Source organism: Strigops habroptila, chromosome 3 (assembly GCF_004027225.2).
Source record: "Strigops habroptila isolate Jane chromosome 3, bStrHab1.2.pri, whole genome shotgun sequence".
NCBI lineage: Eukaryota > Metazoa > Chordata > Aves > Psittaciformes > Psittacidae > Strigops > Strigops habroptila.
Window position 1 is genome coordinate 42,418,441 of NC_044279.2, and position 21,306 is coordinate 42,439,746.

Here is a 21,306-nt window from a genome sequence, read left to right on the forward strand (position 1 = left end):
TTAAATAGAAAATTCTTTCAATTATCTGAGAAGAGAGTAAGACTATTGTGTATATATTTTCAATGTTTCTGAATTGGTCATAAGAATTACAGATTTGCTATAATATTAATGCTGAGATTTTTGTGCAACCAAAATTGCTAAAGAGATCAGAAAAAAAATACCAAATATTTTTAAGCTCCTCAGTAAAGCTACAAGGGAGAGTAATGTGTGTAATATTTAATGAATTTCTCCCATAACTGATAATTCCTAAATTATAAACAGGGTGTTATCTGTTATCTATTCTACACTATGAAAACATTATTAATACTTTGTCAATATAAGTTATAGTAAAATTCCTAAAGTAAGAAGAACTATGGAATGTTTAATGTGAGCCTGCCAGCATTTGGAGCAAACTTAAAAACCTGTTTCAAATGTTCAGTTTGGTGGGCTTTGGTTTTGGTTTTACAAAGTTGTTTGTTTGTTTGTTTCAAATATATTTCAGATATCTAGCTTTATGTTTAGGGATTCCTTGTAATCAGATGTTGTCTGTCTAATGATCAGTAACTACCGGTGTCAGTTCTTTAGATAATCATCTCAGTAGACAAATCTATTCCTTCTTAAAGGCCAATAAAGCTGTCACAATCTGTTTCAGTGAAAATTTGAGTATATATTTTATTGTCCCAGTGGGCAATTTTTTATGAAGACTCCAAATTCCACAAACTTGCTGTATGTACAACTTTACTCTAATTCTCAACTGAGTATCTTTAAGGATTTATAAAAATTGGCTCACAGAACAGAATAATTTCAGATTTCTACTCTGTGATGTCTTTATTCCTAAAAGGTAATAATTAGGATTTATTAGTGAATGCATTAGGGTTCTGTTTAAATTATTAGGATGTTCCTTGCAGTTTTATAGCTCAGAAAAAATAAAAAGTACTCCCTCATTATTATTCCTCCGGGTCATGTTTTAGTTTGTCTTGCTGCCTACTACAGTTAGAGGTAGTCCTGAACAAAACGTTACTGAAAATGAGTAAGGAAGATGAACCATTAAATTTCAGGAAGAATAAAAATACATTTAATGATATAGTGCTGTGATTGTGTTTTAGCTCTTGTATAAATATTTATATGCCAGATTTTTCACAGTCAGATAGGAAAAAGTGTTCCAGCTCTTGATGGCCATCCCAGGAAATGAATGTCTGTTTAGTCCATCAGAAAGTTTAGTTCAAGTTAATTCTCAGTAGGGATATATGCATATCTGTCAAATAAAAGGTATGCTTGAACTATTCTAATGTTTTAGCAGCTGCATTTAATACAGATTTCATCCAGTGGGAAAACTACTGTACAGCTACCTAATCCTCTCTTTCAAATTACACACTGACGAAACAATAATGAAAACATCATTAACTGAAGTAGTGGGAATAGACATAAAAAGAATTTTGTAAATGATACTTGATCAAATGCTAGAAAAGCTCAACTTTTTTCCTCCTTATCCTTTCATAACCTAACATTAGAAGTGATTAATTGGATATAAAGCTCAGCACAGTAGTTTTTTCTGCAGAACTACAGATTATTTGAGATGTAGGGATAATAGGGATCCCAGGACATAATCCAGTCCATATCCTGCTCTGACACAGAAAAAAAGTGTACCTAAAGTCTTCCTCACAAATGATTCCACACATTATGCTGTTCTTAAAAATTTCCAGTGCTGAAATTGCTTAACAACCCTTAATAGCTTGCTCTAGTTTTCAACTAAACTTTTAGTCATAGTTTTAGTTACATATTTAGGTATATCATTGAAGGTTTTGTAAGTTTTAATTCTGATTTTTTTGGTGCAAATATGATTTCTATTTTTGTTTTCATGAACACTAGAAACAATGGCTTATCTTCAATTTAGTAACATTCTTTTTTATATTTTGAAGTTATTAATATCTATGTCTTCCACCATACTCCCTTTTCTAGATTGAATCCCAATTATTTCTGCCTTCTAGCTTTTCTAGTGGGAGAATTAGTCCCTCACTGCTGTCTTATAAGTACTGCTTCTGTTAATAAATCCCAGGAGGAATTGCATTTTCTGCAGTCATATCAACATTATTTATTGCTGCTCAATTTTCTTTTTGTTAATTTATATTCCAATTTTCTGCTATATAGTTGTTTATCCTCTGGATCTTTGCCTAGTTTGATTCCCGTTTCAGGTCACTAGAGCTTCCCTGGCCCAGTATCTACCAACTGGTCCATGTTTGTTTAGTAGAAGACAGCACCAAGCAGGCAGCCCTTTTCCTTAATCCCAACTACATGAAGTGCTAGAGAGGCAACACAGGGGTGAAATGGGTGTGTACTGCCCTGTGCAACTTTCTGATCTTGGTACCTATAATCTTTTTGTGCATCCTTCTATACAAATTATTAGGAAAATGGAAAGATAAAAGTTAAATAATGTGTTCAAATAGTAATATCCTGCTTTTGCCTGCCTCAAGTCTTGTAATTTTTTTTGTTATTATTTTACAGGTAGATAATAACAATTATAAAGCTCAATTTATGAAGACAAATGATGAGAGTAAAGTCTTAGAAATTTCTGATTTAAAAGCATTTACAAGATATTCTGTAGTAATCATAGCCTTTACGGGGGATGTTAATGCTGCACTCCTTGAAGGCAAGGCTAGTTCTCCAGTAATTGTCTCCACTTTTGAAGCAGGTTTGTATTTTTCTTTACTTCACGTGAATCAAACTTTGCAGTTTTTCTTTCATCTGGCAAATAAACAAGAGTTTTGAACACATGGTGCACTTTGAATGCAGATGTGTTCTCACAGTATTTTTTCTTTAATATTTAAAAAGATGGCAGTCAACAAAAAAGGGTGAAGGTGATAAGAAATACTAAGATTTACCTTTAGTAATGCAGAGATCTTAATTTGCTTCCTGTAAATATGGATGTGTGGAACACAGCCATCTAGATTACTTCTATAGTCAAATGAAGAGAGGTCCTATCTGTATTAGCATGCGTATGTAAGATACCTGTTTTAGGAAAGGATGACTGCCCCTGTGGAGGTCTATCAAAAACCCCATACGATGTCCTTGGTCTTGATGCAAAATTTCAATATAAAAAGTAAAGTGAAGTGGATACTACCATTTATAAATGGTACCTGTATGGACTTGAGGACATGATCTGTGTATTCACATTGGAAGGAGGTTGCTAGTGAAGGCTTACAGGGATCTGTGCTCGAGTCAGCTGTTCCACAGATTCAAAACAATCTGGAGAGTGAAGTAGATACTAAGGTGACAGAAGCTGCTGATGCTATCAAGTTACTCAGAGAAATAAAACTGAGAGACGAGAGTGAGGAACTGTGTAAGGACTTCATGACACTGAGAGGCTATGTTACAGAAAAGTACATAGCATTTGCTTAGGTATATATAAACATATGTACATGGGGAAGTACATATATAGTCCCTGGTTATGTTCTAATATCTTTGCTGCCTTTGAATTGTTCACTAAGAATATTTAAACAAACTTCCAAAACAACAAAAGGGCATTTTCTGAAGAGATATTGAAATTTTGTTTCATTCAAACTAATTATCAACAGTGTATAAACTACAATTGCCTTATCTCTAGTGGGGTTTGCTGCAGGTCAGCTTTTTTAGCTGTATACTGATTTTAATTTCAGATTTAGACATACTACACAATGATTGTATTTATCTTTGATGTATGAAAATCTGATGTTCATAATATGTGTGTGTATATATATATATTTATATATATCTCTAATGCCTTTAATACATTACATTCTAAGAATTCTGTGACCTGTTTATATCCCTAGAGGCTGATACGGCCTTTTACTGTGGAAAAATGAATGAATATATGTAGGAAGAATGAATGAATGAATGTATTAGGTGGTAGCTGGGTCTGTCCTGTGGACTATCTATCTTTTTTGTAAAAATGTGATACATTAGGAGGTGCAGTAACTTTAGAGAGGAACAGTTATTTTTTCCATCTCTTCTTGTCTCATTTGGTTTCTACAGGTTAGCATATTGCTGAGTTAGGACCAGTTTAGACTGGCTTACTCCAGGGAAGCCTGAGTAAGCATTAGTTGGCTGGTGTAAAAAAAACTGGAAGGTATGACAACTGCATTTAAATCCGTGGCTGAGGGAATGTGTTTACCTTCAGTTTCTTGATTTCACTATTTAGAGGTCACGCTACATACTTGTCTGCTCAGGTAGAGCAATAAATATTTAGCTGCCTGGAAAGAATGTTACAGCCTTTTCTTTCAGATAGGGACATTGAGAAAGTGATTTATAAGCGTTTGACAAAAACTGTCTTTGGGAAAAATGTGTGTTGTGTTTATGTCTGGGCATCAGCTTGTGGAAAGTTTTTTCCTGAATGGTTAGCTGTGATAAGCAAAGATTCTCAGGAGCATGGTAGCTTATTTATATGTTGGGAGAGAAGCTTGCTGTTGACAGAGGGCTTTCACAAAAGGATATTCAAGACTAACACTTGCTTCTTGCTTGTCAACCAATGCAAGGATTTGTTTACCCCAGTTGTATTTCAAGGTATAATGATGCCTTTAAGCTTTCTGAGTAGAAAATAAGAAGAAACTTCTCTGAGTAGAGACTGCTGAGGGTTATATAATAATTATTTTTAATATTTCTATCATTAAATGCTATCACTAACAATAGGATTTCACTAAGTATTTAACTTTTTATTGTTTTTATAAATATTTATATGTAATAAGTGTTTGAGATATTTTTAATAAAACCAGAAAATACTAAGAAAATAATACTGATATGCAAAAATATAATTTGTCATTTTTCAGTTTTTACTCTAATAGTAATAGTAGTAACCTGATTATGTAGTTCACTGGAATATTTATTTCAGTGCCTGAAGATCCACCTAACAATGTAACATTTCAGAAGATACCAGATGAAGTAACAAAGTTCCAAGTAACATTTGTGCCACCATCTGAACCAAATGGAAATATTCAGGTGTATCAAGCTATGGTTTACAATGAAGATGACCCTGCTGCCATCCAGATCCACAACCTTAGTGTCATTGATAAAACAGATCAGTCAGTCACTGCCATGATAGAAGGACTAAAGGGAGGACATACCTATAATGTCAGCGTAAGAATTTATACTTTTTCTTTGGATTTTTTCTCTTATATGAGTTAGAGATTAGTCTGAATAGGGAACTCAAACCTAGGCTGAATATGAGATTTTCATAGTGTTAGCTGGGATGCAAAGTTGGGGTGTGTTAGCTGGTGTGTGGAGAGAGACAAGTCTGAGGAACGAGGGGAGCAATGAAGAGGACAGAGTGAGTGGGAGCAGGACACATCATTAGTGGTTAGGTTCGTACTCTGGACCACCAGTTCATGTGCTAGCAAAGCAACTTGTGACATATTTATGCAGGTACAAGACTAAATCTGTCCCTTAATTCCACTACTAGCATTGTTCATTTGGCTCAGGTGAAAGGTCTAGTTCTGCAAGGGGAGCTTGCTAGAAGTATGTGCATGAAGTCCTTTCAAATAATCAGAGACTAGGACATGAGAGGAGGCAACAAAACTGTTTTAAGTGGGCTTGTTTTTCTCCTTTTTGTAAGAGCTACATTACAAGCAATGAAGTGTTACTGTACTTAGGATTGTAAATAAATACGAAGTAAGTTCTAGCAAAGTGTGAATGACAAGAGTTTCACCATTCATTGTTGGTTCAAATATATCCAGATTTGGCCACATTGAAGCTATTACAAATACTCATTTCAAAAAGTGTTTGGTTTTTTTTTAAGGTGTATGCAATTAATGGTGCTGGTGCAGGGCCAAAAATTCAATTGAAAATAACCATGGATATCAAAGGTATGTCTCATAAAGTACTCTTTAGCTGAAACTTCCAGAAATGCTGAAGAAATAGGTTTTCTACCTATGACTATACAGCTGTGTGCATTTGTCTATTATATAGAGGCTGCATAATGTAGGAACGGGAAGACGTAACTAAGAGACTTTTATTGCACTGCTCAGTTTTGCTCCCTATCACTGATCATTTGCTATTTGTATCTGAACGATACCGTAAACCATGTGCAGACTCAGTGAAATAATTGTATTGACTTTGGTATTTTGGTTACCATCAGTGAACAGCTTAGAAGAATATCGCAGAGGTATAGGTAAGTATACAGTATCATAAATAAATAGTTATTGATTGAAATTCATTGAAAAACTAAGGCTCAGTCTTTTTATTGTTTTCTCTTTGAATTGAAAACTGATATGAAGAGTCATTTTTCAGAATACAGGTTTTAGAGGCTTAAGGCATTAAGCAGGACATTAGGTTGTCCCTGAAAATATGCTGAAGATTTGTCTTGCATTACACAGCTATGTGCCTGAACAAAGTACTTGTAGTGAAAACATTTCAAAACAAAACTCTGTGGCATATCTTTCTTTAAAAACAGAACCACCACGACCTAAAAAGAAACCAGCACCAGTTTACGATACCGATGGGGCATTACTAGTCACAGACACAACAATGACGATCAGAATGCCGATATGTTATTACAGTGATGATCATGGCCCTATCAAGAAGATTCAAGTTCTTGTTGTGGAAGCCGGAGGTAGACTTTTATAAGTTCTCTTGAAATTTGTTTTCAAGGGTGTTTATTTGTTTACTTTCAGGCTGTTTGTCTTTTCTCTTGTATTTCTTTTCTTGGATCTCAGGAATTTCACATTAGAAAACAGTAAACAAAGTCGCTTTAGCTGTGGCAACAGTACAAAGAGCAGAGTATTTTTCATAAGACCTGTGGGCTGAGTATTGGATTTTGGAAATGCTTGCCAACTAAGAGTTATCCATGCTGTTTTAAGTCACCAATATTATTCTCGGCCTGTTGTTTTCATTAAGTCTCTTTATTTCCAGTTTTCTTGGGAAAAAAATACATTTGACATTTGTGAAAGCTAAATAAATCTGAAACATTTTTTTGTAAGGTTATTCTCCTGTTGCTATTAGTGTTGCCTGTAAAAGAATGTAAAGTATCAACTGCAGTCATGTGCAGTTGATATTTCCATTTCATAACGGGGGCAGAGAGATTTATATAAATCCCTTCTGTAGACTGTGGGTTAGAATGTGTATTTCCTTTTATGGACTGATGAACATATGAACAGTGCCAGAATACTCTTTTGAGTGATTGCCCACCAATGCGAGTGGGAGTTTCATGGTAGAACATCATATGGTCAGGGTTACTTTACCTAATAAGGACAAATTCCAGGTATTTAATTCATTTGTTTTGCTTACTTTCAAAGTATAGAAGTAAAGCATCCACATCAAGTGAATGCACATTAAGTCTCTCACCCTTTTCTGAAATTTGCATTTTTAACACTGGTCCGACAGACATTTACTTCATAGCTATTGCTGTGAAGATTCTCATGAACTGATGGATATGCAAATACATGTTAAGCAACATTTTGAAGATTTTTCTTCTGAGTTGCTGAGTACTGTCCACTAGTGGAAACACAGTAATTTCATTTATAAAGCAGTCTTCACTGTCTTCAGAGTAAACATTTTTTACTGGTTTTGCTATCCATGCTTAGTTTCAAAGTCAAGTAGCTTGTACAAGAGATATCCTCTACAGGAAGAGCTCATGTGCGAGACTGCCCCTGGAATTTTCTAGTTGACTTACTCTGAGTTAACAAAATGTAGATGATGTGGATAATAAGGAAATTTGAGTTCAATTGCAAGTACATTTATAGACTTGGGTTTGTGAATAGCAGTGGTAGCATGGTAAGCTCTTAAAAAAATCAATTTCCTACTTAATTTCTTTAAATACAGTCTGGTTAGTATGCAAATTTGATTATTTCTTTTCTTGACAATAGCTCAGCATGATGGGAATGTTACTAAGTGGCATGATGCCTACTTCAACAGACCAAGGCCATATTTTACAAATGAAGGCTTTCCAAACCCACCATGTATAGAAGGAAAAGAAGATCTGAGTGGCAAAGAAGAGATATATGTCATAGGTGCTGATACTACCTGTATGATACCAGGTAGTCAAGACAAAATATGTAATGGCCCACTGAAACCAAGAAAGCAGTACCTGTAAGTACATTTGTCTCTATGTTTGTCCCAGAGAAAGATTTAAGTGAAATATACATTTATATAAACATACAAAATGTGTAGTTCAATTATGAAAAGGCAGAGATTGAAATGCTTTTCATGTATCTCTGATTTTAAGTTTTCTGCCTGAGCATGAATATGGAAGAGAATTTTTTTGAAATGTTTCAGGTAACAATAGATGTTACCTGAGTTCTTAAATTAAATAAGCCCAAATTCAAGATAAGTAATTAATAGAGTTTGTTTATATATTTAAGATCTGTTGACATTGAGTCCTTGATGCCTGTCATAATGTCACTTTAGCAGGTGAATAATGATTCCAGCTTATGTTATACTAAAACTGACAAATAGCTTTTAGTTTCTAAGTGAAATTAAATAAAATGAACATAAACTTTTCTGTCATTATTTTTCTTGGTTTTATTTCACAGATTTAAGTTCAGAGCAACTAATGTTAAAGGACAGTTTACAGATTCTGACTATTCTGACCCTGTCAAAACACTAGGTAAGGAGAATGTAATTTACCAAAGTATTTCTCTATCTCCAAAGAATCTAGACAAATCCATGTTTCTTTTTAGTACAGTAGTTTCCCTAAAGTAAATAATCTCTATTTTTGTTGGACCCAGCTTAAGCAGAACGGCCGAGGAAACATATCCATTCCCTTGTACATCCTTTTGAAGTTGTCAAGACATCTCACCTCAGCCTGGACTGTTAAATGAAGAAGCAGTGTTGACAAAGTTTGTTAGAAGAGATTCAGTTACACCCATAAAAATTACCATTTTTGACAGGATATCTCATCTTGCTTGGTGAACTGCCAGAAGCTCTACTGTTTGTGTAGTTTTCCTTTGTGTTGGATGTAGAGCTATTATTGTTTACACTTTGCTGGGTAAAAAGCTGACTGGACGGCCAGGCCTAAAGAATGGTGGTGAATGGAGTTAAATCCAGTTGGCAGCCAGTCACAAGTGGTGTTCCCCAGGGCTCAGTATGGAGGCCAGATAACATAGTTTATCATGTGAACTATGATAAAGTTAACATCTTTATCAATGATCTGGACGAGGGGATCGAGTGCACCCTCAGTAAATTTTGCAGATTGACACCAAGTTGGGTGGGGAGTGTTGATCTGCTGGAGGATACGAAGGTTTCTACAGAGGGATCTGGCCAGGCCTGAATCAATGGGCCTGTGGCCAATGGTATGAGGTTCAAAAAGGCAAAGTGCCAGGTCCTGTACTTGGGTCACAACAACCCCATGCAACGCTCCAGGCTTGGGGAAGAGTGGCTGGAAAGCTGCTTGGCAAGAAAAGGATCTGGGAGTGTTGATTCTCAGCCAGCTGAACATGAGCCAGCTTGTTGCCCAGTAGCCAAGAAGGCCAAGAGCATCCTGGCTTGTATCAGAAATAGTATAGCTACCAAGACAAGGGAAGTGCCTGTTCCCTTGTACTCAGCACTAGTGAGACCGCACCTCAAATACTGTGTTCAGTTCTGGGCCTCTCACTACAGGAAGACACTGAGGTGCTGGGTGGGTCCAGAGAAGGGCAACAAAGCTGGTGAAGGGTCTGGAGCACAAGTTTGATGGGGAGTGGCTGAGGGAACTTGGGTTGTTTGGCCTGGAGAAAAGGAGGCTCAGGGGAGACCTTATCGCTCTCTACAACTACCTGAAAGGAGGTTGTAATGAGGTGGGTGTTGGTCTCTTTTCCCAAGTAACAAGCAATGGGACAAGAGGAAATTACCTCAAGTTGTACCAGGGGATTTAGGTTGGACATTAGGAACAATTTCTTCCCCGAAAACATTGTCAAGCACTGGAACAGGCTGCAGGGATGTTTATCGCCATTCCTGGAGGTATTTAAATGGCACATAGACATGGCACTTAAGGACACGGTTTAGTGGTGGACTTGCATTGCTAGGTTAACAGTTGGACCTGATAATCTAAAGGTCTTTTCCCACCTAAATGAATCTATGATTCTATGACTCTATTCCAGTAACCCTAGTGTAGGAAACCTTATGGCTGCAGATTCATTCCTTCTACTAGCAGCTCATCTGAGGACATGACCCTTTAGCCTTTCATCCTTTAGATACAGACAAAGCTCCATATTAATGAATAAATTTAGATCATCTAGTAAAATCCCTCTGGTTCTGATGTCACTGGCCAATAGGCCAGCTGTTATGGGGTCTCAAATCCAGCATGCGTTCCTTCATGACTGTGTTGAAGGCTTGTAGGAGATCATAGTAAGATTTGTAAGTTCTTTTAATATATTGGTAAGCCAAAACTTACTTAGCTAAGCATTAGCCCTGACTTTCTGAAAAGGGATCCCAAGACAACTGGATGAATACCCAGAAGAATTTTAGTGGGCACGTATTTTTCAGTTGGCATTCATCTTCTGTGATATGAGCTCCCTTATTCATCTAATACATGTTAGAAATTCGTTTACATTGATCTGATACTGAAGATCCTGAAGTGCTAATTCACTAACCTGAATATTCTGAAAGGATCTGGCCACTATGTCACTAGCCCTGAATGTTTTGGAAAGTGCAACACAGAAGTTGTCTTTATATCTTCTGAGTAGAAAAGTTCTAAGCCAATGAAGCAAATAGTTTGCCCACTAAGGGAAAGACAGCATGTCCAGTCAGGGAAAATAAGTTTATTGGAAATGAGTCCAATTGAATCCAGTCCTCTGGGCAACTTTCTCCCTTTCTACAGAAAAGTCTGTAATGCTTACGGAGGTCCGTGCTTTAGTGACAGACAAATTAATGCAATTCATTCACTTCTGTATTGTTACTGAACAACTTGTGACATATTTTCCTTTAGTGTAGATTGTAAAGAAGCAAGATCACTGTTTTATTTAATAGCATTGGCAATGTTTGGACTGATGTTAACTGTAGGGTTTATCATTGACTTCACTGTTTAGATAGATAGATATAGCTTTTGTAGAGGCTCCTCTGGAGATGCTTCTGCGCTTCTTCAGCATTACTAACATTTAGGCCTTATCACAGAGATCAGTGAGTGGCAGGGACGTTTCCGTTCCTTTTCTCCTTGCAACATTTTTTTATAGACATGCTTTTCTATTCTGTTTCTCTGGCCTAAATTGTTCTTACCTTACAGTGAGAGATGGCTGCACTCTTTAGAGTTGTGGCTGTTCCTTTTCCACTTCTAGAGTTTGATTTCTCCTGTTAGAGCAGTCTGTTCTGAGCTGAAGCAGGCGCTCAGCTTAGGCTAGTGTTCAGACTGATGTTACTGCAGTGTAGACCTACCTTCACCTGTTTAACAGGTAAAACTGAAGAGCACTAGGGGATATCTGCAGACATGGCTGTAGACATATACTATTGGCATTATGTATTACATAGAGCAGCAATGCTTAGGAACCTTTACATAAATTGTTTCTGCTTTTGTTATATTTATCTTTCCCAAGCAGCACTTTTACTGACACAAAATGGTTTGAGTTATACAGAGAGAAAAAGTCTCTCATCGCTCCCTGATTTTTGCCCTGTCAGAAATGTAAAAATTGTAATGAGTCTATGAAATACTAAATTTTCACTTTCTGTTGCAGGTGAAGGAATGTCAGGAAGATCTATAGAAGTTACCCTTGCTGTTACTTTGTGTATACTTTCAGTTGTTCTTTTGATGGCTGCAGTATATGCTTTTGCAAGGTGAGATTTATGTATCCTTACCATAACATGCTTGCAAGCATTCAAAAACATTTTGAAGAAGAGTTGAAACAATCCTAGAAATGGATCCAATCTATTGTTGTTGTCTTTCATGTAGAAACTTAGGCGGGGATTCACAAAGGCTTTAGTCTAGTGACGGCAACCTCCATAGATGAAGGAGAAAAAACAATTTCTCCATAGGGTAAATGGGAGCAGTAGCCTATCTTACTCTTTCAGAGCCACTTCTCTATTGACTTGAGGATACAGATCAGGGTGTCAGCTGGCTGAAGTTAACATGATGGCTAAACGCTATTGACAGTTTGATATAAAGTAAATACTCTAAACTTTGTTTCCTGTCTTACTAATAAATTTATCAGTTAAATACTTTGAAGTCTCACATATGAAAGAAAAATTAAGTTTTAATTCAAATTGTGAACAAAATGCCCATGTAAAGAAGGAGACTGGGTACTGCATGTATGATGTTATCTGCTCATTCATCAGAAGTTCCGTTCTTCCTCAGCTGCATCATTCAGGCATTGCCAAAGAAATTTATGTAGGATAGCTAAGATATATAGTCTAGATTCTTCCCATATGAATTTTAGACAACATAACCATGGGATTTGGCTAAATTACACTGTTGGAAGGGACAGCAGAATAAAGGCCAAGAAAGGATTCCTGACAAGCAGTTTTCAGTTACAGCCTGACTAATAAAGGTATTGACATATGTGTCCTTAAATCTTTTGCATGTTTATTTTTCACCATTTTTTTCTGTTCAGAATTCGGCAAAAAGCAAAAAGAAGGGAGGCAACATACTCCCCACGAGATGCCGAAATTATTGACACTAAGTTCAAACTGGATCAGTTGATCACAGTGGCAGACCTGGAGCTGAAGGATGAGAGATTTACACACGTAAGTGTACTCCTTAGGCAAAACAGTAGTCCAAAGGGGGCTGTAGCCATGACCCCTTTCCTGACCTTTGCTTGTTTGGAAGTGTTTATGGTGGTCTCTATTTACACAGGTCATTGAGATCCTCTTTCAAAGAATAACCTCCATCCTCAAGACACTTCTCACTAGCTTTTAGAAAATCACTTAATCTTCAGCCTCTTTCTACTACAAGATAAAGATCTAAGTGCAAAATCACTGTTTAATTGTGTTACCAAAAAGAGGGCTGCATATTTTTAAACATGCAGAATTTCCGAGGTTTTTTGATGGCCCAGTGTTTTGTTGTAGACTGCAAACCTACATAAACATTTTGAGACTCAAACTCCCAGAATTCCCAGTCAACAATTTCAGAAAACAAATCTGTCATTGTTTAATTGAACATTCAAGAAAGCATGTACGGTTTTCTTCTTGTTGGGTTTTTTTGTTTGGTTTGGGGTTGGTTTTTTTCCATAAGGGAATTTGTATAATATTCTGGGTTTGCATGTGCTCAGCACACTACCTGTCCTGACATCTACTCCTTTAAGGTGTATGCAGCAATTCCAGGCTATTCATATTTTCTGACTGCCAGAAATATGGATATTATTCACCGAATAAATATAATAATGATTCTCAATAATATATGACAGCCAACTGAGTTAGAAAGGTTTGGTGAACATTCTTTACCTGCCTGTGTTTTCCCTGCTGTGTCAGAGATGAAACACTGTGGTAGGCAGTCTCCTTAAAGATGAGAAGCCTAAAATAGTCTTGCCCTAGCAGTCAGCATCCTACTGTTGCAGCCTAGGAATAGCTGGAAGATGAAAGGTTGTAGCTGTTGACCTGTTTTGTTTGAGTGTGTGTATGTCTATGTGTGTGGTACAGTGTAAGTTGATTGCATGTACAAACCTGTTCAAAATAGTGCACACAGGAATGGCTGCTTGTAACAGATGAGAAAACATACTAAAAATCATGTGGAAATCATCTACATAATGGATGTGGTATGTTCTGTGTGGGGCACATGTCATTCAGATAGCATTGTTTAGTACCTGCTAGTAACAGCGGAAAACATTCTCTGAAGACAGAGCCATTGCCAATGCACTATAATAACTGTGATTCATAAATAATCTTGATGGATCTTCAAAATGGCCTTGTTTCCAAACTGTGAGCTGAATAAGAATAGTGCTAATTGTGTTTATATACTAAAGTGTTAATGGATTTTACTTCCAGATACTCTTCATTTTTCTTTAGACGCAAGGAGATATTTGTCATCCAGTAAGTTTTTTGTATTATTGAAGCAACATGGTTGTGTTTTCCGTTGTGTTTCTCTTGTGTGCTACCCATGCTTACTTTCAATGATATAGTTAATTGAAATGTCATCTTTGCAGCTATACTAATAACAAACAGTGATATTTGTTATCATAAAATCATGTTTGTTTTTAGTCCCTGATGTTAAGGTACAACAGTTTCTCAACTATTTTGAAATAAATCAGGGCAATTTTTACATGGCAATTATAACACATTATGACAATATAGCACTTATATATACAACCTATCCTTGAAGCAAATGTAATGTAAATGTGACGTAAGAAACGTCGTTTCTTTCCTTCAGCAGTTAGCAGTTAGAATGTATGTAATTAAGAGAAGTTACCTTTTTCTTCAACTGCTTTTTGTACCCACTTACACTGCAGCTGTTTTGTACTATGCCACTTCAATCTCAGCAATGTATCCACACAGTCACATCCTTTATCAGTTTGCAGAGTACTATTCTGCCGCTTTACTGTCTATATTATGTGTAGTTTAGATTTGTACAGTCTCAAACTCTACAGGGTAATTGCAAACTATAATATTTCATACTTATATAGTTTACATTCATTATGTGATTTATGCACAGCAAGGGCTTTTCTGAACAGTGAGTTTTAGTTACATCACCCTTATTTTAATGAGTCGGTCTCACATTTTGTTTTGCAATTTGTCATGTCCTTCCATCTGTATTTTCTCTTTCCTCCTTCCCCACTCCTTTAATGGCCAAAAGGAAAGACTTCTTTTCTTCTGCCAGTCATGTAAGTACATGATGCAGCTGTTAAATTTTGAATTATTATTTTTCAAACAGTAGCAGCACTGAAACTACAGCAGGGCTCCTTGCCCAGGTCCTTTGTTGGGCATTAAAACACATTGTTGAAGTTTGAAATGCAGGCACTAACTGAGAGTTCCTCAGGACAGTATTCATGCCATCTTTTCAACTGGAAGTCAATAAATGTACTGTGGGATCCTACTAGCTAACATGCATATAATAATAAGGGACGGGATAGCTCTCCTCTGCTCAAAATCTTTAGTTTATTACAGCTTTTTTGTAAGCTTTTAAAGATGTTTCAATACCTGGAAGATTCTATTCTGGTAACGTCAGTGATCAAAAAAGACTTTTTAGGGTCCTCTAAAGCTGTCTTTCATATAGATACATCCTTCCTGGTAATGAGTTATATCAAGGAAATAGGCAGAAGCATGGCAGCATGCACAAAGGCAACTTACTGCAAAACCTAATGTCTAAAAATATTTTTGCTCCCTGTTTTCAGAGTTCCAGAGTTACACTACAAAAAGCTTTTGTACCTGATGTCTTTGGGGGAGTAGCTATGTAAAAGTCAATCACAGTCCCAGTTCTTGTGTTGTCCTTATCATTCTCATAATTTGTGGTTAAAAGCAGTGACATGTTAGCATGTTAAATTATTGTATTACATGTTGATGACTATAGTGGAAAAGGACTGTGCATCACTGCACCTGCATAACATACTGCTATACAGCTGTGCTATACTGTCTCAGCTGCTCACAAAGCTTGCTGCGTTGCAGAATGCTGGTTTCAGTTCATGGCATCTTGTAATTGCATGAGGAAAACATAGATGGGCAGACTCCTTTTCCAAGCTAGCTTGTTTGGATTCCTGGATAGCAGTAAAATCAGCTGAAATCTGGTCCAACTAGGTATACTTTCTACCCCGAAAGGGTGATGGGGAGTTCGTGTGAAAATCTAAGGTGATAAAAGAGCAGGAGAGATTTTTTTCTTTACCTACTAATCATCCCATTCCCATTCCATTTGAAGGAGATGCTTTGGAAGCCAGGTGTTTTGTCATTTCTCAGCCAGTATATTATTTATCACATTAGCTATTATAAATCATTAAAGGCATGGACTTGCAGCTGACACAGTTAATCGACAGAATCGAGATACTCTAGCCTGCTCCATGAGATCCTTCTTGACTTTCTCTCATATATTGTCTCTTCAGACATTCTCTTGTACTTAGTGGATCATGGCCTGTGATCTTGGCTCATATTCTCAGAAAATTTGTGCAGCTGGTATCACATGAGAAGTAAAATGAAGTAGAAAAAGATTTTTCTGTTCTGTAAGAATATGACTGGAAATATTTTTTTTTATCATTCTTAGCAGATCAGAAGTTCAACAGCTTGAAAAGTTCAGTGAACCTAAACTCAGCGAATGTTCAATGTAGGTTAATCAAAACATTTTATTTCACCCATTTTTATGACTTTTTTAGTATGAATTATTTTGCATTACAAAAGTCAGTTTAAGTAGAAAAAACGTCAAATGTAGAAGTACCAAATATCTCATTTTGCCAATTTTGAAACCTTTTATGGGGTCAACATTTTTTTCAAATCAGGAAATTCATGGCAGATCCCAGTTCCCAGTAGTAATTTCTTAAAATAATGGTCATGAGAAATAATTTACTTTAAAGGCTTCAGTGTTGGAAAAACACTAATACTAGCTCATATATATACACCATCTTTCAGCAAGTCTTTGTTAGGCAATTAATTAATAGGATGTAGTTTCAGAGGGCATGCAGGGAATTAGGTTCTACTCAATTCAGAGGAAAACAAGATCTGCTTTATGAAGCCAAATGCTAACTTTGAATGTTTGGACATATGTTGATCTCCATGATGATGGAGCTGGTATGAAACAGCAATAACAAAAAGAACAACCCTTGTTTAAAACATACATAGCCCATCAGTCTAAATAGAATTAAACACTGGTTCATTAAGCACAATGAATATCTGAATTTTGTGGCCTCTCATCTCTTACCTTTTGTAACATGTCCATAGGGTTTGGCAAGTCACATTTCTAAGCAGACACTCATCTGCTGTGAATAGATTCCATCTCTAAATTTTCAGGGTACACCAGGTTGGTGAGAGACTACTAACTCTTTCTTGTTCCGGGTGCTCGAGTAGGAGACAACTTCTCTGGCACCCTGCTTTGCAGTGGTTTCTGCAGCAAGGATTAAGCCATGTAGGTCCCTATTTCTCAAAAATCTTTTGTTGAGAAGTTGCAGCTTGTGGTGGATGCTTTGAGGCTTTTGTTTCAGTCTGTGTGAGACAGCTCGTCAAGTGAATGGGGCACAGATTCAGAATAAATATTTCTGAATTACAGACACTGTAACCATTGCAAATACCAGATAATTACAACTCTTTATAGAAAATTATTGCATATAAAATTATTGTCTGTTCTCACCTTTCCTATGTATTGTGCATTCAGTAGGTGTCTGCATTCAACATAACACTCCTGCACACACATTGTTTTCTCTAGACCAGACTATTTCTTCTTTCTTTGGGTGGGGGTAGGCATGGCTCTTGCCTTGCCTTTTTCTTCAACAAGTTTCCCTTTAGTAAATCAACTATCAAAAACAGGCTTCATGAGCTTTATATCCCAGGAGTACAAGGTTTATGAATGTACATGTGCTGGTACAATGGCAGAAATGACCATGTGTTCTCTTTCCTTAGGCCTTTAATATTTAGGAAGGGTTAAGCTCCATATTGCTTTCAATTAACTTGCTAAAAAATTAGTTCCTCTGTTGGTCCTAGGAAGTGTCAGTGGTGCTTATGAAGTTAAGCCTTTTGCCTACATACTCCATTTCTGTTGTTTTCTATTTGCACAAAGTTTTAATTCCCTGTGGATTTCAGATGATTGACCCAGAGAGAAAGCTGAGTCTGTGTGACAATATGGTCTTCAGTTACCACTGCCAACACAAATAAATGGCTTCTTTCTAGCTCTATCATAAGTAATCTGAGTGGGATTCAGATTTTTTGATAGACTTCAAAAAAAATCCCACACATGAAACAATACACTGTTTTAAAAGAAAAATCAGATTTAAGGCAATAAAGCATTCTTTATCTTAGGGTATGTTTTTCTTTCCTAGTTTCAAAGTCAGACAAGTGGGAATCTGGAATTGTCCAGCTGAAATAGGGAAATTTGCAACTTCGTGGATTGATTCTAAATTGTGCTTATCAAGATCTAGTGATATATTCTTATGTTTTATACAAAAAGACTTGGAAAGGTGGAGAACAAGATCACACGTAGATGGGTATTTGTTCATTGATGAAATACTGTAAGATTGTTATGACATATTCTAAGTCAGAGACTTGGGAAAAAATACTGATTTTTAAAGCCTGAGGATGCTGAAACTGAGCATAGTTGTAAGTCTTTACTGAGCATATGAAATTCAATCTCTTCTAAAGATTCTTACACAATAAAGCCAACATCTTTGCCAACAATCTTCAAGTTAGACATTAATTCTCACATAAGCATTTAAATTAAATAGTCTTATTTTTCTGAGCTGCCAAGCTACTGCAATGTGCACTTGCTACCAAAAAAGTGTGGTTCAGTAATTCTAAAAATCAAGTTCTTCATTTAAATGCCCACAGATAGGTTCAAGCGTCAATCTGTAGGTGCCTTCTTCAAAAATTTTTAGTGCTTGTGAAAGATACTATATAATTATGCCTTAAAAAAAGTTATTTTAATAAAACCTGTTATTAATATTAAAAATTAACTAGAAAACAACATATGGAACACTAAGTGCGTAGTTCATTTCCGGAGCTATTTCAGTGCTTTATTTCCTTGCTTAGAGTGAAAGTAAAAAAAGGAAATATTGTTGAGTAAGGTGGTGGTAGTTGTGCTGCTTGTCTCATCTGTTCTTTGCTGTTGGATCCATGTACCTTCAGCACTGAAGCTCTAAATGCTATGCTCAAGTTGCTTATGTACAGCATAGATGTAATTTTTATTCCCTAATGATCAACTGCATTTGCTTGCTGCAAATTAGGTGCAGTAAGCCCCTAATTGCTATCAATTTGAGAGGAGGAAAGCCAGTAGTATTCAAAAAATTACTGGGATGTCAGCTGGGAGATGACATTTTTTTCTGTTGTTCTATGGTGAAGATAGGTGAATTCAAAGGAAAAACAAATGTAATTATTGGCAGAAACTGCTTATAATTTTCTCCTGAAAAAAAAAGCCAAAAAAAAGTTTACTTTTCCACTCAAAGACAAATAAATTTGTGTGCAGTACACTACCACCACCATTAAGAATACTTCTTCAGGAAACTTTAGCTCTTAATGTTGCCATTATGTTACCATTATTACTAGGAAGGTAGTTTCATCCTGCCATGTAATACAAACAATATACGTGATACAATAAGCCTGGCTAGATGTCTGATCAATCTGAATAGAGCTGCATGCTTTGTTATCTTCTTGCCTCTTTTTCATTCTAAACCTCTCCCTTCAGTTGTCCTGGTAAAGTATGTTGTCACTTTGAGTTTGAGCCTTTTTCTGTGAATTCTTATACTTCTTTTTACTCCAGTGAGACTGACCCAAGGTTTTCATAGCCAGTTTGCTTTGTGTGGAGAGAACTGTCACAACAAAGTATGTACTACAAAGGCATCTTCAGTAGCTTTGAAATTAATTTGTCTGATATTTAATAATAAATGATTAAACAATTGTATTAATCTGTTTTATTATTTAATTTAAAATTTTAATATCTAATAATAACTTCATAAATCAAAGTATTTTTAAAGCAAATTGTTGTCTTGCCTAGTAAAATTATGGCAGCAGTAGACATTTGTATTTGTATTATAAAATAGGTTTTGTAATATTTGTATGTAAGAATGTATGATTTTTGGAGAGACAGACACATAAAAGCATACTTAGATCTTTTTCAAAGGGTCAAGTTATATTTTAAACTGTATAAATTCAAACTTTTTGGCTTGGTCTTTTAGACAAGCTTTGTGAGTCTGAGTGCCCAAAGTTTGGTGTCTAAATTCATAATGCTGAGACATTCTTAAAATGGATTTAGAGGCGATGATGATGATGACCAAGTTTCAAGGCTGTCTGAAAGTCCCCTGAGTATAGATGCTCATGTATCATCTTTATGAAACCTGCTGTGGGATCAAGTTAAAGATTTAATATGTAGCATAGATTTAAAATTGCTATGCCCCCAGAAGAGCAGTGGACATGTAAAAATGAGCACGAAGACAGACACTCATTTTTAAAATATTTAGGAAAACAGCCATAGCTGTTTGGCTTCTGTAGAAGCACACCTGCAGCATGATTCATCTGTGACCTATTTTAGATATCTGCTTAAAATGAGATAAAATCACACCTATTTCTCTTCATTGATAATAAAAGGAATTTAGAGTGACTAGCTCAGAAATAGGTGTCAGTATTAAGTCAGATGAATTCCATCCTTGTGCTCTGAAATGGCCCTTAGAAGAATATTGAGTGTAAAATGAAGTGTAAAATGAAGCCTATCAATGCGTATGAAGTGGTGTGCTGGAAGTATGGGTTTCCCAGAGCCATATGAGCCCAGAGCACTGTAAAATGGTCTGAAGAGAATGATAGAAACTGTAACTACCATATCCATATCTGCCAGTACCTGAGATAAAAACAAAGCAAGACAATCACCCAAGATACCTAGTATTTGAATATAATAGTATTTGAATCCATGAGAGAAATGAATCTGGCACTTTAGTTACTTGAGTATTTAATCTAAAACCTATTAATATGCACGATATTGGTTAATTCTCATCTTGCTACATTTAACAAAAATCTCTGTTGCAGGTTGCTTAGTTATAGAAAATCCCTCAAGTAAGTTGATTAAAGAGTTTTATATTGTGGTCATTGGTGAGTCTCAATGTGTGGTTCTCTCCTCTGTTTATTAGGAAAAAACTCCAAGCTGCGTATAAATCATAAAAGCATGACTAATTGCATGGTAACTGGAGAAATGCTTTCTCTCTCTCTGGGGTGAAGCCTGCATGTCTGTGTTTTAGCTTGGGAAGTAATACAGGGATATTTAAACTCCTCAGGGTTTAAAAACCATGTCATTATGAGAATGAGGTCACTGCAATATTTTATATGTCTAAAACCTTGCAATGTATAAAATGTTTTCTGTGCAACAAAGAAGTATTATGTACTTTAGAATGCAATGGTAACTTTACAGATTTCCACTAATGTCAAAACCTTGCCTTGGAATGCTGTTACCTATAAAAACCATCCGACCCTACAGTACTGTTAACATTAGCCACATTAAGAATTTGGTGAGGGGAAGAACAATGGGAGAAAATGCTACTGTTTGAAGTGACTGAAAACAAACCAAATAAGCATGCTGTAAGCAATTTACAGTTTTCTGCCTCTAAGTATCAGTTTCTACTGAACTGAAAAACAGTTTTATTAATAAACAACAGTTAAATAAGAATAAAAAGAATGACACAGAAATCCCCTATAGGTTTCTAATTCTTCTGTCATTACTTTCAGGCCAATAAGCAAGAAATCCTTTCTACAACATGTTGAAGAGCTTTGCACGAGCAACAACCTAAAGTTTCAGGAAGAATTTTTGGTATGTTGCTAGCAGTTGTCACAACATCGCAAGACCTTCAGTCGTTTCATGTG

The 21,306-nt window shown here is 36.1% G+C and overlaps 1 protein-coding gene across 15 annotated transcripts in view; it reads left to right on the plus strand.

Moving 5' to 3' along the window:
- PTPRQ (protein tyrosine phosphatase receptor type Q) overlaps nt 1–21,306 on the plus strand; it is a 134,896-nt gene that overhangs the window by 89,161 nt on the left and 24,429 nt on the right. For 6 of the 15 annotated variants that reach the window (XM_030479059.1, XM_030479048.1, XM_030479057.1 and 3 more), the window contains 11 exons: nt 2,482–2,668; nt 4,841–5,085; nt 5,744–5,810; nt 6,398–6,556; nt 7,809–8,031; nt 8,475–8,548; nt 11,586–11,685; nt 12,459–12,589; nt 13,827–13,872; nt 16,028–16,087; nt 21,172–21,253. In XM_030479059.1, coding sequence (XP_030334919.1) covers nt 2,482–2,668; nt 4,841–5,085; nt 5,744–5,810; nt 6,398–6,556; nt 7,809–8,031; nt 8,475–8,548; nt 11,586–11,685; nt 12,459–12,589; nt 13,827–13,872; nt 16,028–16,087; nt 21,172–21,253 — 1,374 coding nt within the window. Of the gene's footprint in view, nt 1–2,481; nt 2,669–4,840; nt 5,086–5,743; nt 5,811–6,397; nt 6,557–7,808; nt 8,032–8,474; nt 8,549–11,585; nt 11,686–12,458; nt 12,590–13,826; nt 13,873–16,027; nt 16,088–19,222; nt 19,285–20,478; nt 20,506–21,170; nt 21,254–21,306 lie in introns of those variants that run through there. The other 9 variants (XR_003990512.1, XR_003990511.1, XR_003990513.1 and 6 more) reach the window with 9 other exon arrangements.